Source organism: Photinus pyralis, unplaced genomic scaffold, assembly GCF_008802855.1.
Source record: "Photinus pyralis isolate 1611_PpyrPB1 unplaced genomic scaffold, Ppyr1.3 Ppyr1.4_LG1, whole genome shotgun sequence".
NCBI lineage: Eukaryota > Metazoa > Arthropoda > Insecta > Coleoptera > Lampyridae > Photinus > Photinus pyralis.
The window spans coordinates 24,754,353-24,770,988 of record NW_022170249.1 but is presented as its reverse complement, the minus strand read 5'-3'; the positions used below and the strand labels follow the sequence as shown (position 1 = coordinate 24,770,988).

Here is a 16,636-nt window from a genome sequence, read left to right as displayed (position 1 = left end):
TTCTGGAGTCAACTCCAGAATTGCCATGACCAGTTGTATCAAAGCGACTGCCAGCCTACCAGCTATTGACGCCAGTCGACAAGATCCTAAATCTGTAACGTCAACAAATGACCAACATCCCTCTTCAGATGCCAAATCGTCACCATCGACAAATTCAAGTCCGAATGATCTACCTAAAACGACGCTGTCCAAAAAATCATCATCGGTGAAAATAATAATTAACGAAAACGATGGAAAAAATACCACCGAGACCATTAACAAATCCCTAGTGGAAACAACATTGCTACCGGAAAACAATATGCAACCAACTGCATGGACAGAGGTGGTACGTAAGAAACCAGAACATAGAGAAGTAAAAGCAGCAGGAAGTCAAAGGTCGACTGCCTTCGGGTGGTGCCCAAGAAATATTTTATCTACGTGTCCAGTTTAAATCCGCAAACAACAAACGATTTGGTCAACTATCTAAATCTCTAATCTAAAATGCTAGCAAATACCCTCAAAATTCCCTCACTATTACTCAAGTTTTAAAATAATTCTCGATTTATATAATTTTGAGGCTGTAATGAAGGAAGATCGTTGGCCTGCAGGAGCTTACGTGTCTTGGTTTTTTCAGAGGAAAACTTCTCCATCCGTGAACGATTGACAAAAATAGACAATGACTACGATTTTTTACTAATAAACTGTCGATCATTAAATGACGATCACATTTTTAGTGAGTATATTTAAATTGATTTATGGCCTTATCTTTAATCTTTATTTAAAATACGTATGGTTAGGGTACTCTTATAAAAATACGAATAAAAATACTCGTACAAACAACGCGACTCGTTATACCTTTTGAAGCAGGATGAAGATATCAAATTAAAAAACCACCCTTAAAAATAAAGCTAACACGTCTGAACATATTTTGGTTTATTCATTTACAAGAACATAAGTCTGTTCAGAAACTTCTTGACATGACACCCTTACATCACAGTTTGGCTATTACAACATGGCAATGTACATAATTACTATCTAACGCCCTATAATATGAATATTATACGTGCGAATGTATAAAATTTGAGTTTGCAATGCTCCCTTACATTTCGGGGTATTCTGCGAGAATTACGGAGAAAGAAGCCTATTCCCAAAGGCGCTAAACCGCAAATGTCTGTTGTGGGAATGCTAAATTCTTAATTTGGCGGAAGTGATAAAATTGATGGCGATCCTTTAACGTGTGCGCCATTATTTATCTAATATCCCATCCTTTTCCTCAGACTTTCTGACTAGAAAAAAAGACACCACCTACAAAACACGACGCCTTTTAATAGAAGTTTAATTCTTTTCTTTTTTTTTCAGGTAAGTGGCTCAATACGTACCTCCTCGTTAAGTAATTCAATGGGGGTAAGTGTTTACATAAAATTATTATCAATGTGTTCTATAAATGTGCATGTTCGTGTATTGGAATCTAATTGTTCGTATCCTGAGTGCAATCCTAACGAGAGAATTGTAATGAATCCCTAGAAAATTACGCTCGTCAAATTGTGTACTTTTAATTAAAATGTTTGCGGGTTGGTATATTTATTTTTACATCGAAAACGATATGCGCTCGAAATTAAAATTACCCCTTTGTGAGCATATATGCTACCTTTGATTAGCTAATCTTTAATTTTTCACCTTCTCTAGGTAGTAATATAATTAGGTGCACGATCAAATGACCAATTCTTTTGCACGGTCAGTTAATTTAATTATAAGCTGATAACCATACAACTTATTGGTCAGTGGATGGTCAATATTCTTGTAGATAAAGGGGTTGAAATAGAAGAAGCAACGGCTTCCTTACACTGATTTATGGAGATCATTATAACCAGTGTCGATTTTTTTAAAATCTGAGTTCTGATTAATTATTGCTCCCCGAGTAATCATCCCTATGTGGTGGTAATTAACCACACCTTTTTAGGGAAATTTTTCGAAGGAAAAAAAGAAAAAAGACAGCGATGTCAAACCTCCGCCAATCGATTTCTGGGAGTTCAAGGATGAGGTGCTATTGAATAAGAGCCGGATTAAAAATCTGGTTTCCGAATACGAGCAGAGTGGAAAAAAATTTTACGTTTAGTAAATAAATCCACCATCTTTTCACAAAAATAAATCTTATTGGAGATCGAAATGAATGAGTTTTGAGCCGTACTTAAGCAACTCGCATACTGAATTTCTGCTGAATTTGTATTTTGAAACGGGGAATTCTGGTCATAGCGGCCGTCTGAATTCAGAAGGGTGCGTTTTTAAAATCTGTAACAGATCACAACACAAACAAACAAATAAAAGGGGTAGTGAATCGGGTTGCACATAAATATGCGAAATAGCAAAGCTAACGTCCGTCACGGAGGCAATCGCTTATGAAACTGTAATTAATACTCAAACGGCCGGTTGCAGGAAAGCGAATTATAATCAAAATCCTACATTATTTGCCAAATCTGAGTTTAAATAGGAATTTTGACATTTGATTGGCTGCATACTGCAATATAAAGTCAATCAAATGTCTTAATACCGGATTAAACAATAATCCTGGATTATTTGTTTGTGCAACTGGCCAAAAAAGAATTATTAATTCGAATGACTTTACACTTTCAAAAAATGACCAAGACAGAAAGAGCACATAATTTAATTATTGTGCATCAAGATAATTTTTAAATTTGCAGTCTCCGCCAAGAGATTGGTAAATAAATAAAGGTTTCGATCTACCAACTTAACCAAAAAGAAAGTATGTCAGGAAAATTTAGCTCCTGTGCATCAAAGCAATGTGTTTTGTCGTTTTCCTGACGAAATTGGTAAATAATTAAAAACTTTTCCCAAATTTGGAATTAGGAAAAACAAATCACTTGCTGCACCTATCAATCAGGCTTTCTACGACAAGATCATTTGAATCATGTGCCGATAGTGTAAATGCAATGTGAACTTGTTTGTATTTGAAGAAAAAAAAATAGGTGGGTACAGATCAAAGTAGCGATACGTCTTTTGATGCTAGAGTAACTTCTGTAATTAATTCACATTTACGAAGTTTACAACGAACCTCTCGTAATGCTCCTACATTAATCTGGCATGTAATAAAAGTTGGGGTTCTTTTTCCGGCCATTGTGGAAAGACGTCACTTTAGTAAGGTAATCAATTAGACAAAATACGCCATGTTTAAGCAGAAATGAAAAGGGAAAAGGGAAGAGGAAGGTTTCTGCCACCGACTGTCAGTTAATCAATTTCTGTTTCAGGAGTTCGTTTACGCGCCCTATATAAGCAGTAAAGGTCAAAGTTTAATAAATCAACCCTTGAGTATACATTTAAACTTAAAAAGTTAAATAAATGCCGCGCGTCTCTTTGTTTGATTCGAATTAGCACAATTTCCAACTGACGAGATAAAACCCCTTTTTGTGAAGGACAGTTCGCTATTGTATTTAGAACACTTGCAATCTCGGCGTTTCAGTATAATTTCTCATAGTGTTGGATTTTGTGTGTTTTTGTCGGTTTGATGCGAAACTGATTAAATGTAGGAGAAACATTTGCCAATACATTCAGGTTAGGGCGATCAATAATGGCCTAAAACTAAAACTACATCGTAAGCAACTCGAGCGCATCAATTACTCGAAATTTACGACGGCGGAGAAAAGCCATTTCATGCCTGTTCAAATGCTATATAGGATCAACTGTTACAAACTTTTAAATTGTCTCGTACCACTCTGACATGCTTTGATAGGCTGTGGGCGTATAAAGAACAATTTTAAATATTTATGTACGCATTTATTTGTGTTCAATATTGCAATATTGGCCATTTTTGTAAGCTCGTTTCTAGAAATATTGCCTATAGCAGAAAGCTCAAATTGGAATGCTTTCTAGTAAATCATGTCCTTTGATGTGTTGCGGAATAAATTTTTCCCATTGCCAATCAATTAATTATGTGTTTATTCGAATCCTTTGTGTGATCCTGATAAAGTTTTCATGTTAAATTTTTTTTCTCGTGTCAGGTATTCATTAAACTTTGTGTATTTAATCCTTTCGGAATTGTTCGGCATTACCCAATAATCATTAGAAGCAAATGAAAATAATTCTCCTATAATGCATTATTTTGGTTCACAAGCTTGAAAGGATTTTCAAAGAAACGGCAAAAAATAGTAAATATTACTATTTTCTAACTGACCACCCATTAAATAGTTTTATGAAGAGTTTTCATTAGCTAATGAAAGGAAGTAGCATGAAAGATCCCGTCTAAAACCAATAAAAATTAGTAAAGGATATTTCCATTTAAAATAGATTTGTGTCCGAAGAACATAAAAATTCAATTAGCATTATCGAAGTTGCATGAACATTTTTTATTTAAAATCCTTCTAAAAGTTTAATTAGCTTTGTTTCCCAGGGTCGGTTGTAATCAATAAAGATATACGTTTTTGGGGTGAATAGAAATAGTTTACTGACTTTATAATGAAATACATCTTTTTGTTGGCATCGAGTAAATCTTACGGAGGAGCGTATAAGCTTATCAAGTGTGATGTATTGGTGTGGTGATTAAGTACACCTACTACCAAATTGATGCGTACAAAATTAAGGAGGGCTAGAACAGCTTTACTATTTTCGAATAAGAGTAAAAGCAAGGAACGATCTTAATTCAATGTGAACATCCGCCCTCATGGAAATGTTAAATATTAGCATACTGTCTAATTCATGGAACCCTAGGGGAAAATAAAGCATTCTGAAACGATTTCAGTTGCGAGTGAGATTACGCCGCTTTGTATTATTTCAATTGCGCAAAGAATTTCCTGCTGCTCTTCTTGCAATCCAATACAATCAGCTCCATTTTAGCTTGATACTGGATAAGCATCGCGATATCAAGTTGGTTAGTTGCTTCATCTCTCCTTGAATATTACTGGTTTACTGTTTCCGGTGTTCTTTTACATTTATGGGGTTGTTCTTGTTGCACCCCCCCCTCCGGCTTTAATTTCGCGAAAAATAATTTCGTGATTATGCATAGAAATAAAATGACAATGTTCGTTTTGTCGATGTTAGTTTTGGCAAATTTATTATATAGGCTTTGTTGCAGGCACGGAACGAAACTTTTAGGTCTCAAGAGATCGTGGCAATCGCGCTCGCTCTCTTCTAGTTATGGCTTGTTATCGCCGGACATACTTTCGTTCACGTGCGCTACGAAGCGGTACGTGTGGAAATTTCCATATATTAACAAAAATGTTTGAACACGGCGACCCCTTGTTACACGAGTTTCTTGTTCTGGTCTTGATAAAGCCAAAAAAGTAGTAAAATTGAGAAGGTAGCACATAAATAATTAATATTGTTACTTGAATAGTCACAATCAATGGCACTTTAATACAAAAATAATAATTGGTTTGAAAATATTTCAAATAGACACTGAAATATGATTTTAATTTAAGATTAAAAGTCAATCTCAACTGAACTTGCCAAAGGGATCACAAACCTATGCAGAGTAGAGGTCTGACTCACTCTATCAGACCCTACTCTGCCTACAGTGACTCAATTTAGAACAGTGACGACAACAGGGTATTTCGTTTTTGAGTGGTCGTTCGTTCCGGTTGCCATATTGGACCTAATTCCAAACTGGCCAATAGAAAGCCTCGAAAACAACGCGGTACACTCCGTGCTGTAATTATTAGTTATACTGTTTTGACAGTTCACGCTTCACGGCTGCACGTTACTAGTTTACACTTTTCCTCGTGTATTTGCTTTATTTTACGTTTTCTGTCTCCAGTTTTATATAAACTCGTATTTTTCCAGATGCATATAGCTTAGATTTACGATATTATAAGGAATGTAATTCGTGTTTAAAAGTGTACCTAACCATACTAGTGCTAATTAATGTAAAAATTGTTTCAAAAGCCCCAAATAATGAGTATAGATAGAAAACTGGGTAGAGAAGCAGCTTATATCAAATTTACTAGCAAATTCAATTGTGGTTATGTATAACACAATTATGTTCATAAATACGCTTGAATTGCTTCAAAGTTTAACATTGATGATTGCTGAACCATAACGATTATTGCTGTTTTATTATACCTAAATCACAATCTCCGTCTTAAACACTCAAATGCGTCCGAAAAAAGGCCTTTAAAACACACGTGCTTTAAAGTTGCTAAGTAACGATACTCCAAGTATGACTTTTGAAACCGTCATCTAGGTGAAATAAAAAATCTTCCTAAGTCGCTTTCTGTAAATGCAGAACATTTCTTTGGCTTTTGTACCTATCCTTTGGTTGAAGCTTTTACAAACGCGCGTAATTTGGGGTATGCTTCCAAATCTGTTCCACTTTTTAGTCCCAGCAATAAGTGAAGTTTTGAATGAATGCACCAAAAGATAGAAGATTTAAATACCTTTGACATTTCCTTCATATATGCCAGCATTATCGATGCATTTAAGACTTTATTCGTAAGTAACTTCCTATTCATCCATGGAAACAACTTTTCAGATGCTTGATAATAGGCTTTACTGGATTGAGATTTTACAAGGCGATTTAATGGACGGTGTATTATCTTTTTCAACGGAAATCGTTTTATTCACAAAGACGATGATTTTTATAAGCAAACGTCAAGTGACATTTCCATGGCAATCGTGAAATTACGAACACCCAGCCCACTTAATTAGACATGTATTCGAGTATAACGTCAATATGATTTCATTGTATTTCCTATTTTTAAATTATACTGCAGGTATAATAAAAAATACTATAAGATACACGTGTATAATTGGTCTTTAAAGCACTTGCAACGTTAAAGGCACTCCGCTTTGCGTCGTGCCCTTAAACTCGTTGCGCGTGCTTTAAAGACTTGATTATACACTTGTATCTTAATATACTATTTTGTACTCCGTTGACTAAATTAACGTGTAAACGTGTAAAGTGATACTTTTTATGGGTACGTGACGCTAATAAGCCTCCCAGGTACAGAAATAGATAGAAGGCACCGGTTTTCAATTAAAAAAACTTGCGGAAGAAGCCCTAAATTTTCCGCGTTCTTAATTAAAAGTTCACTTCATTTTCTGAAAATCTGGTGTTATTTTACGTATATTTCGTCCTTTAAGTTGGCGAAACTGAAAAATTTTAAATGACAACTTTCTTTTTTTATTTATAAACAATGGTGACAGCTAATTTTTGTAGGTTATGTTAACTTTTTCGTCTCCTAAATTGAAATATGCTGAGTTTAACGTGTATATATTACCAGATAATGCAATAAAAGTAGTATAAGAGGTATAATATACAATACAATACGACTTATACACCAAATAAGCGACACTCCCTTGTCACTTGTGGATACACTTTAATAACGCCACTTTTTGAAGCGTATGCAGTCTAGAGAAGGTTACATTATTGCATCGGGCAAAGATCGACTTTTCTGTATCGATCACCGAGAGGGGAAACCCGGGCACTTCCTGCATGTTTCATATACCAATTCGTTCGTATCGACTGCCGATTAACTTTGAACGCGTTTTCCATATAAATCGCTGTTTGGCCCTTTATATTCACACATTAAATTACTTATTTGGTGTACAGAACCGCTTGTCAGTGTGATTGACTCATTAAAAGAACATTAGGCACGTTAAAATTGAATTTGTATCGGAAGCCGCAGAAGCTGAGACAGTTCAAAAACTAAAAAAGCATTACACCACCATTCCCAATTAAAACCACGTTGATAAAGGGGAAAGCTTTGCCAACCTGTCCCTTACTTACTAGCATACAAAACGAATAAACTTTTGCGTATTTTCGTCGCTTTTGCCTTGCATAAATAAAGGGTTGTGTTTATACGTCTCCCAAAACGGTGTTTAAAAGCACAATCGTTTGTATGCGTAATTTATCAAACGCGAATGCACCGGGTGTGGAAATTAATACCTGGTACACCTAAAAAATTATGCATGCAGTTTTAGTTGACGTAGATAATTGACCTAATGCAACGTTCCCGGATCGTGCACGCTAAGTTGTTGACGCTTTTGTGTAATTAATTTCAGGCGATTAAAACTAAACTTTCTGCTTATTATATTTGCCATTGCTGCATAAAATTCGTGGAGCTTTTCTATTTCAATAATTATGATCGCCCAATACTAAAGGATACCAATGAACAAATGTTCAATCACTAAAATGACAAGCCACGAAGCTTTGTCTACTTTCAATTTCCAATTTGTGACTATCGATTTCAGTACCAATAGATAGAATAGATATATAGAATAATGGATTCAAGGAGAAAAACCCCCTTTATTGTGTACTCATCTAATCTGGAATATTCTGGGATGCGTGATTTATAATTACACTTTTTCGTGAGAATTTCGTTAATGTCCATTTGCATTAAGTTTATTTTCCTCTCCCGTGTTTGAATTAGAAATATAGAGGCTTTTGTGGAAGGGAACTCGCACGTATAATTGTAATTAATGATCTCATATCTCAAAATTGGTTGTTATTGCTACCTAATTAGACCAGGTGTAAGTACATATACAAGTGCTCATTGCAGTGTGCGTAGTTTCTATGATATCAAATCATTAACCACTACTTCTCCACTACTGTGAAGTGTTTTGGGATTTGTGGATTATTGTGGAGTATTTGTGTTCAAATAGGCTGTTTACTGAGTGGGTATTTTGGCATCTGGGTCAGTGAATATACAAACAATTTATTGAGTTTGTTACCCAAATGGATAGATTGTTAAAGTCAGTTGAAGCGTTAAGTGCTGATTTCGTTATTCAATGGTTGAAGTTAGTGTTAGATAAAAATAATAGGCGGCGTATTTAAAATATATTAGGTTATGGGGGCGGGCCTTCGTTTTTAGTGTTTTTCCGTTTCGAATTGTGTATTTGTAAAGTGGTGTTAAATCCACAAATCAGCAGCATAATGTATTTAGCAATTGACTGGTGAGTCAGACTGGCCAATTTGGAAAAGGAAATTTCGTGATTTACTCGATTATCATGGGAGAGCGTTAGATGTTATCGATAAGAAGCTAGAGAAGAAAAAGCATTTAAAGTTACAAGAAAAGCTACAGAAAAGCATTAAAAATTCAAAGGATCTCTAACAAATTTTAAAATTAAGAAGTAAATCTGAAACTTCTGAATTGGATTCAAAATTGAGTTGGACTGATAAAACCAATATATCTTAACTGCTATGTTTGAAAATCACTCATTTTAAAGCTGCCAAGTCCAATCCTTCATAATTTGTAGCGAGTGCGTGGAAAATGTTCCGTTACAAATGCAATTGTTACACCAAAAGTTACATTAGAATTTTAAATGAGGGAAATGCTCAAATTTGTATCCTTCTCTCCTTCCTTATCCTTCTACGTTTATATGTGTAAACGTACCAACAAAAAAATCAAATTATCCTTTGCCACCGTACAGTTGGAAAGTGAAACGACAATTTGCAAAGGACGCTCATATTTTAACATTAATTGGAAACTTTGCGCTACCAGCTGCGAATAACTTTCAAAATTTAAATGAATGCGCCCATTCGAATTCAATTTCAAACGTATCGCGTTTTAATTCATTCAAATAATATTTTACAGCTCCTTTGGATCAACATGATCACGTTCGAATTTAATACCAAGAATTTATAAATAATTTTTCAATTGCGTTGCGGTGTTAACATTTGAGTTGTACCAAAAAGAATCGGGTGATAGAGGGATTGAAATAAACATGCTTCTAATAAACCGTTTTGTTTGAAATCTATCCTTAAGAACCCATGCAATTCTCTTATTAATTTTTTGCTCGAAATCCACCAAAACTTCTTCCGGATGATATCCATAAGTAGGACCCTTTTCAACCATTTTCGAACATTATTTATGGTTCCGTAACATGCAGAATCATCTGCATACCAATTTTGGACCCATTATTGTGATTTTTGAGGGAACGAATTAGTGGTAGTGGTAGTATTCCAATTGCATACATAAACATCACTAAACGATCGCCTTGAGTGGTTCCTTCTCAAATGAAATCATTCAATCCTTTTAATATAATGACTGCATGACCTCTATAAGAGCTGAATAGGAAATCTTGCACATTTAGTCCACGTAAGTCTTGCATTCTACAAAGCTAATGGTCGACGCAAAATATTAAATGGAGCACAGGAGCACCAATAACAACACTTCTCCTGTTTCAAATAAATTGACCATCCCACAAACTACTCTTTCAGTTCCTGCTTTTATTTCTGAACACAACCATTGAATTAAAAATAACTGATCTGATTTACATTATAATTGAACATCTTCACCAGTGACAAGAACCATAACTTTGGCCATCAATCTCCAATTCCAATTGGGCGTATTCCCGGGCATTTGCTAAAACTATACCACGATGTTCAAAAATAGCCCTTATATTATCCCATTCCATGATCTCGTTAGCTGCCAATAGAAAAAATTATTTTATTTTTATTTATTTTATTTATTTTTGTGCTGTAACTATGAATATACAATCCGCCCCCACATGAATCCACATCGAGTAGGTACTTACTCGAATTTGATAACACAGTATAGTCAGTGTTGAATTGTACAAAAATTAGGTCCCGTGTGCAAATAAGTGAAGCAATATTATGCGATACATCAAAATACTCGGAAAATGTGTAGAATACGAATTTCTATGGGGCGCATCTCGCTAAGGTCGCAGAGGGGTGAAAACTATCCTTATACCGTCCTTTTAAATTTGACGTCAAGTTTGATATTAATGTTAATTTTGTTTATGTTCTGTAATAGTATTTACTACTAAGAAGTATAAGATAGGGGTTGCAACCCCCTTTACCTAAGTACTAGAAAATTGTTTGTAGATTCATAATAATATAAACACCTAATAGGTTTAATATATAAAAAATATAAATTACCTACCCTAAATTACCCGTAACGCGTTCAAAAATAGGTGGGCATTTTTTGGGACAATCGTTTAACTTCGCCTTTTGTAAATAGTGGTTTCAGCATCTACCTTTCTGACCTATCTGAGCAGTTTTCAAATAAAATGTTAAAAAAATATGCTTCATATTCAGAAATACACGTTATTTTTAATAATTATGTTATAGGCTCGCTTAACTCATCGGCAAGAACCAGAAGGCAAAATGGTACAGACCCTATAACGTTACCATGTTGACGAAAAACCGATATAAAATACAACCATTAAAAAGCTTTTGTCTCACACCTTCACAAAAGACGATGTAACTCGGTATTTTTCAAAAAATCTTATTGCTTTAGGGAATAGGTGTAATAAAAAGATCGTTTGTTCTTATAAAAATACGGTGCTTTGTACTGTGATATGAGGCGATATGAACCACTTAAAGAGTTCACACTAAGAAGTCGATACCAGAATGATTCTTCGTTCTTTAGATGCATCTGAAAGGGGAGCAAAGGCAGTAAGAACTCTTTCGCCAGATACCGATGTTTTGTTATTGGCTGTAAGACGAGCTCCATGTTTATATGTATTGGTTCTAGCCAGAGCAGTCGTGAAATGCCTTTACAACCAATGTAGGAAGCTCTTGGTCCACTCAAAGCTGCAGCACTTCCAGGTCTTCATGCCCTTTCAGGATCAGATGTAACAGGGGGTTTTAAGGGCAAAGCTAAAATTAGTTTTTGGAAAAAGTTCTTAGAAGAAACTTCATCTACACTTCAGGCATTGGATTCTTTAGGTAAAAACGAAACACTAAGTGACTCTGATTTTGAGCAGATCGAGGCTTTTGTCTGTTCTTTATATTCAGCATCAAAAAAATGTTGTAAAAGTCTAGCAGAACTAAGATGGTGGTTGTTTGCACAAAGTCAAGTTTCCACTGATCATATGCTTCCAACTCAAGCAGCGTTAAAATCGGAAATACAAAGATGTCACTACCAATGTATCGAATGGAATCGGGATACACAGACTCAGCCCGTTGAGTGAATATTTAATTACTCAATGCTCAGCCGAATTTACCGCCACCAACGGAATACGGTTGGAAATTAGAAAACTAAAAATTTGAACCCATTATGTATACTCTCCCTTGCACACCCGAAGAAATACTAAATGTTTTAAAATGTTCTTGTTAAAAAAAATAATTGTACTCAAAGGTTAAAATGTATAACCCAAAAAAATGGGTTGTACGGAAATGTGCGAATGTGAGGCTGATCCCGAATTCTGTTCAAACATTGAAATAGATTTAAAAAAACTACTGATTCTGACGATGCGCACTGGTTAGCAATTTCAACAACGAGAAATAAATCCATTTTTAGAATAAAAAAAGCTGTAAATAGCAAATATAATTTTAATTTTTCTTCTTTTATTCATCCCTTTCTTCTTTCTTTCTTCAGCCACCCTCTATTGGTGCCCTTTATAGACAATCTAGCAGACAAATACATTTTATAAAATAGTTTCAGCTATTTTTCATCATTATTTTTATATAGGGGCTGTTGAAAGTTGTTTAAGGGTAGTTTTCTCCCTTCTGCCACTTCTTAGAGGTACGCCCCTTAAGAGATACAATCGAATAAATACATTTTGAAAAATATTTATAGGAATGTTTTATTTTTCGATAGGGGTTGTTTAAGGGTAGTTTTCTCCTTTCCGGTACCCCTTACAAGCTTTCTCCGTACAGATTCACGCAAATACATACATTTTGGAAAATATTTTTAGCTATTTTTTTTTTATCGTAATACCTATGTATTTTTATATGTATAGGGGTTGTTTTCTCCTTTCGGCCAGCCCTGAGAGGTACGCCCCATGGATATTCGTAATCTACACATTTTTGCGAAAATTTTGATGTACTGCATGGATATTGCTTCACAAAGTTGTACACGGAATACAAATTGAAGAGTGACTAGTAGGAACGGAATTATGAATTATTAACGAAATTTATCTCTACGCGATACCAGAACAACCGTCTAATAAACGTCTTTGATTTTTCGGGCTCACAAAATTATTTAAATCGTATTCGCAGCGCTAAATTTAAAGAAAAACTTTTAGGGAAGGCTCCCCAAATTAAATTAATTACGTAAACCGCGCTGGCAGCTTTTCATAACTTATAAGTTTGTGCAAGAACGTAATTTAGTAGTACGCAGCAATTTTAAATTTATTTATTTGGAACTTATATTTGGGTCACACCCCTAGCTTAAAATAGAATGTACTGAAATCGTAATAGACGAGAGGAAAACCTTTTGTGATCCCTTTATTATAGGGTTATTGATTACAGAAACAATAGCTTGAGATAGGAGTGTGTATGATATGGTTTGCCGATGAGATGAAGCTGAGCATAAACTGAAATGCAGTAAAGAATGTAACGAAAAATGTGGAGGGTGGTCCGTTGTGGTCGCTACGGACGTGTCTATTCACCTGACTTCTTTACTGTATTTCTGTATCGCTTGAAGGAAAGCACCCTTGTCTTCAATATTGTAGTAAGAAATGTGTTCATTGTTCGTCGAAATTTAGAACGACATAAAACTAACTTTTTATAATTAACAGCTAGAACCCTTCTTGAAAGTTTGTTAAAAAAAACTTTTAAGTGAAAGCGCTAATTCGACGCAATGAATTGACAACTTCGAACGAGCGAGAGAGTGTAAATAATTAACAAAGTTTCTAATTAATAGGCGACGATAATTATTTCGCCAAGCCATATTATAATAAAATTCTGAAGTGTGAAGTGAGTGGCGGATATTTCTAGGTGTTGGTGGTTACAATATCCATTTTCATCCCTTAATTGATTAGTTTTTTTGTTTTATTGCTAAAAGTGAGCGCTAGATTTTTTATCTCGTAGGTAGACTAGACAGCCTGCAGAATATGATTTTCGGCTCTAGTTTCGGTTGACCAAAAAGCATAATGTAATGGCCCTTTCTTTTCAGTTTTTAGACTATAAATTGGAAACGATTACCACTTTTAAATAGGTATTTATTATACAGGACGATAAAGGGATATTTTAACCATTGAGTGAAACATGTTAATTCACGGTGTTTCCCAAAATAGACTAAAACCTGGACATCTACACTCTAACAGAAAGCTTTTAGTGAAAATCTGCAGTCTCTAGCTCTTGTAATTGCTGAGATCTCAGCCGGATAGCCAGCCAACCAGCCATAACGAATACAAGCGCATATCAAAAATGCGCTACTGATAGAGAAGGCAGAATTTATACTGACGACGTTTAATTGTGAATATCGACTGTACTGTAGCACTTTATTTAATTAATTTACTACTGTTCCAAAATAATTTAACGTCTCTTCTTTGAATAAAGCAAAGCCCCACTTTTGGGGAATTCATTTATTCATATTTATTTCGTAACGAAAAAGTAGCAACACAATTAAATTTCCATTTAAAATGAATTTGAAACAAAACGGGGATGGAATATTATTTTCCATATAAGCTACTTCACGTCACGGAATAAACCAGCCTCAACCTAATTGTTTCAACCTGTTGGCTTCCTCGTTTCTTACATATTATTTATGCACCACACATTCGATAGGCGAAACATTTTTAACTAATTAAAGGTGGGCGATGTCAATTACCGAGTAATTTTTCGCACATATTACACTTGACCTCTACATTTACAATGCGCCCTCGTAGCGCACACATTTGAATATTAAATAGAACGTAATTACACAGTGAACTGTACCTGTTGGTGGTCATTTAGGGCGAAAAGCAAACAATTTAAAGAGGAGCGAGTGGAATTATTCCTTTCGAAAGTGGCAAGCATGAGTTTTCAAGTAATTTTCCCGTTTCTGCAAAATATCAATCCGTAAGTAAATTGATGTGACCTATAGATTTGGTAATTATACGCACCCTGTATACAGAAAGTCAGAAACCGAACATTAGCATGGCCAAGTGCAACTTAAGCAGAAATTGCTTTAACGTAGTGTACGTGCCCAACTCGGACAATTTTCCGTCGAATATTCCAAATAAATTCATGGAGTGAAACCACAATTCCCCAACAGAAGCCCCTCTCCCATAGCAGAATAAATATCTGCGTCTGTGCCCAAATCGATATGAATAAAGCGGCAATGTATAATACTTTCGTGTTTATTTTCGGCCGAGCTCATTCTAATTTAGATTTTGTAGATACCGAAAACATCTACTGAATTATTAATTCATTCTCATGTGCTGTGGCTCATTCAATTCGAGTCGTATTGCAAAATTACGTACTTTATTAAGGTTATCGAACTGCACCTAGAACAGGAAAGGATGGCTCTTCCGTGAGGGCAAACCAGTATTTTACTAGTGAAGCTTGACAATAACGGAAGCTTTCAGTTTATGCTGTATAATGCATAACTTCTTCCTCTGTAACACGACCTTTCCGTACAATGATTTTGCTAGCTAAGGTACTTAATTCGCCCTAGAGTATTGATTTTGCAGTCATTCTCTGCAAGTTTGCCCATACTGTGCAGGATATTTCATTTCAGATAATGGGTCAATTTCCTTTTACATCGGAAAGGATGCACATACGCTCATGATGTCCGCTCTACATTTAAACGATTGCTCAAACAATTTTTTCTGGTCCATTTTCCTTTACATACCCCTTGCTACTGTACGAATATTTTATGCGCCCTTCTTTAAAAACTTGTCTCTAAGTAATGGCAAGTACTGTAACGGAAATTTAATTAATTAATCTTTCATGGCCCCTCGATGTCTATCGAGACTTCTGGAATGTTCGTAGCGTGCAAAGTGTTGTACAAACATCAAGCACGAATGGTATTGTGAGCCTCTTAAAACACACTATAGTTAATTTAATGAAACAAAAACGGGCCATTTGTTTTATGTTTAAAACCTGCATTTTAACCAGTCATCTAAAAGCGTCTTCGTTTCAGAAAAGCTTTTGACTTTGCCATTGCTATGTCCAATGGCGCGTGGTCAACTACACCACCCACAAAACACAAGTCCTGCACTTGAGTTGAAAAGTTGAAAATAGAACCTTTGTAATTTCTCTTCGTGTAGGTACTTCCGGCACCTGTTGCAAAGAAAAATCTCAATATTGACTTGAATTAGTTTTAGAAGACTCAGTGGTTTCGATCAAGTCCCGAAAAGTTTACCACGCATCTTGAAATAAATCTCGGATACAAAAAGAAAAATCTGAGATGAACAGTATCCAGGCCGCACAATGAAAAAACATACCATGACAATGACAAAAATGTATTTCGAAATACATTTTTTAAAAAATTCCTGGAAGAAGGAGAAGGTTACAAAGTGTTTAAACAAATTATCCCACACACAGGCGTTCGATAATTAATTAAAAAAGAACTTAAAATTACTTACAGTTTTTGTTTTTAAATAATTCAAATAATCTGGTCGTAAACAGGTTTGCGGCAAACTCAACACAACAAAAGGACGGAACTCTTTTCCAACCGTCGCGAACCAGCTGCTTTTTTTGCGTTATCTCCAGTATTTAGGGAACACTACTTCCATTACAGAATAATCTCCTTCAGTATTTACCAAAAATGCGCCAATTACAATTAGATTAGATCACACCAACCTCGAAAGAACGCGTGCCCCCTCATACGCCGAACTAAATTAAATTAAATTAAAATTTGCAGTTCCCCTAAATGTAATAATAAATCAAATTAGATCTTAAGCCCTAGTGTATGTTCAGAGCCTCAGTGCCATGTAATTGGAATTTTTATTCCGTATGGTGTCAGGTTAAACAAATAAATAAATAAATAAATCCCGTTGAACACTCGTTATCTCTTGCAACACCGATAAA

At 35.2% G+C, this 16,636-nt stretch overlaps 1 protein-coding gene across 5 annotated transcripts in view; it reads left to right on the top strand.

Moving 5' to 3' along the window:
• Positions 1 to 16,636, top strand: part of LOC116159371 (sodium/potassium/calcium exchanger Nckx30C-like) — a 117,240-nt gene that overhangs the window by 567 nt on the left and 100,037 nt on the right. Inside the window, exons 1-2 of one of the 5 annotated variants that reach the window (XM_031472337.1) lie at positions 540 to 712; positions 1,339 to 1,383. The exons of 2 other annotated variants lie outside the window; for them this stretch is intronic. In XM_031472337.1, the coding sequence (XP_031328197.1) occupies positions 695 to 712; positions 1,339 to 1,383 (63 nt within the window). In that variant the 5' untranslated portion in view covers positions 540 to 694. Of the gene's footprint in view, positions 1 to 539; positions 713 to 1,338; positions 1,384 to 16,636 lie in introns of those variants that run through there. 2 more of the 5 variants (XM_031472338.1, XM_031472339.1) reach the window with 2 other exon arrangements.